Source organism: Cyprinodon variegatus, unplaced genomic scaffold (genome assembly GCF_000732505.1).
Source record: "Cyprinodon variegatus isolate N-32 unplaced genomic scaffold, C_variegatus-1.0 Scaffold364, whole genome shotgun sequence".
NCBI lineage: Eukaryota > Metazoa > Chordata > Actinopteri > Cyprinodontiformes > Cyprinodontidae > Cyprinodon > Cyprinodon variegatus.
The window spans coordinates 729,318-730,953 of record NW_015150817.1 but is presented as its reverse complement, the minus strand read 5'-3'; the positions used below and the strand labels follow the sequence as shown (position 1 = coordinate 730,953).

The window sequence follows — 1,636 nt, the reverse complement described above, 5'->3', positions numbered from 1 at the left end:
AAACTGTCTCAAAAGTGCAAACTTGTTTGTGAAAAGTGAAAAAGGGAAGCCTCACTCGAGCAAGCCAACGGAACACAGCGGGGAATAAGCAGACATGCATGAGCTGCATTATCTTCACTGCACAAACCATATACTCTAACAACTACAGGGTGTTTGCTGGTCAGCCCATTTTTTAATGTCTTCAATCAACCTATTGGCTATATTTGCAGCTGTCTGGCTTGAAGTTGTCTTTCCTGCTCATTTGAATGTGAACGTCATGCGCGTCACTATAAAATTAATTGATCTCATTCCCTAGACATCGATTAAATAGATTTTTTTTACCCAGCCCTAATGTAGACATTTCCATGTTAAAATATGAAGGAGGATGGACTACTATTGTAAGGCATTGAATAACTGAATTAACTCAAGTCAAAAAAACAGAAAAGACAAACATCCAAAAAAGTAAAAAAAACTAAAACAGGCATGGGATGGAGAAGGGTTTATTGAACTAAATATGGAATGTACCAAACCTTTCAATAAATTACACAAAATGGAAGAAATACAAATGCTTGTACAAACCAACATAAAGGACACAAATCCTACAATGTCTGATTTCAGTGCTACACTCCACGGTATTTTTTCAGAGTTAAAGAGGCCTAGAGCAGACCTGGTTCATACAACAGGGTCATAAAACAAGTCAGGAGGAGAAACCTATATTCTCTGTAGTAGTGTCATTTGTTAGGAGGTCAGAGGTTTATCAGAGAATCATCAGGTCAGATTAACTGTGTACAAACTCTGATCAATGCTCACAAAGCAGCTCATTTTTATTCAAGTCAATCACTTCTTTAGACTTCAATATTATCACAATTTGATCAGAAATATGCAAAAACTAACAAGTTCATCCAGAATGTCTCTTTGCTTTCCATAGCTTTAGGAATGAAATGAATAAAATAATGTGGGTGGATAACAGGATGATCAAGAGGATCAGTTCTGGCAGTTTGAAAATAGGAAACATTGATTTGTTTGTTTATGGGATGTTTTGGTAGCTTTTCTCTCATTGGACCCTTTGTGAGCTCTGCACACCTCATTCCACTTTGCTGTAGTCCTCTGTGTGGCCTAGTACCTTCTTCCTCTGTCGTATCATATGGAAGTAAAGCTGGGGAAACACTGATGGGAGATACAGGGATGCAGGGAAATTAGTTAAAACAACAGGCAGGAAATAAGACCAAAGATTTCACAAATTCTTCTAAAAGCAGAGTTATGTACACATAAATAAATAATAGCAGCACTTTGTCCTAAAATAATTGTAAATGTATATTCTATGCACCAAAAAAGTAAAAATTAAGTTTTATTGGATCATTATTATATCACTCTTAAAGTAAAAAAAGGGGAAACAAAATAACATTTAGTAAAAGATCCTTCAGCTTCAAAGATTCCAAAATATGTCAGTATAAATGATGAGCAACATAAACACTAAAGACCTGGTACCAAGGTAATTATTCAAATCAATATGTTTCAGTCCCACTTATATAAAAATGTTTTTTTTTAACTGTATGCATCTGATCAAAAACATAGCATAATCTTGCGATCTCTTTGCTTTAGTAACTTGTTAAAATTTTTTCATTCTTGATATTCTTGGTAATACACCAAGGCCCGG

General features: G+C 35.1%; 1 protein-coding gene across 1 annotated transcript in view; it reads right to left on the bottom strand.

Annotated features, from left to right (window-relative positions):
- Nucleotides 1-279: 279 nt before the first annotated feature.
- hacd2 (3-hydroxyacyl-CoA dehydratase 2) overlaps nucleotides 280-1,636 on the bottom strand; it is a 19,256-nt gene continuing 17,899 nt past the window's right edge. Inside the window, exon 7 of the mRNA XM_015386345.1 lies at nucleotides 280-1,146. Within this exon, the coding sequence (XP_015241831.1) occupies nucleotides 1,064-1,146 (83 nt within the window). The 3' untranslated portion in view covers nucleotides 280-1,063. The remainder of the gene's footprint in view (nucleotides 1,147-1,636) is intronic.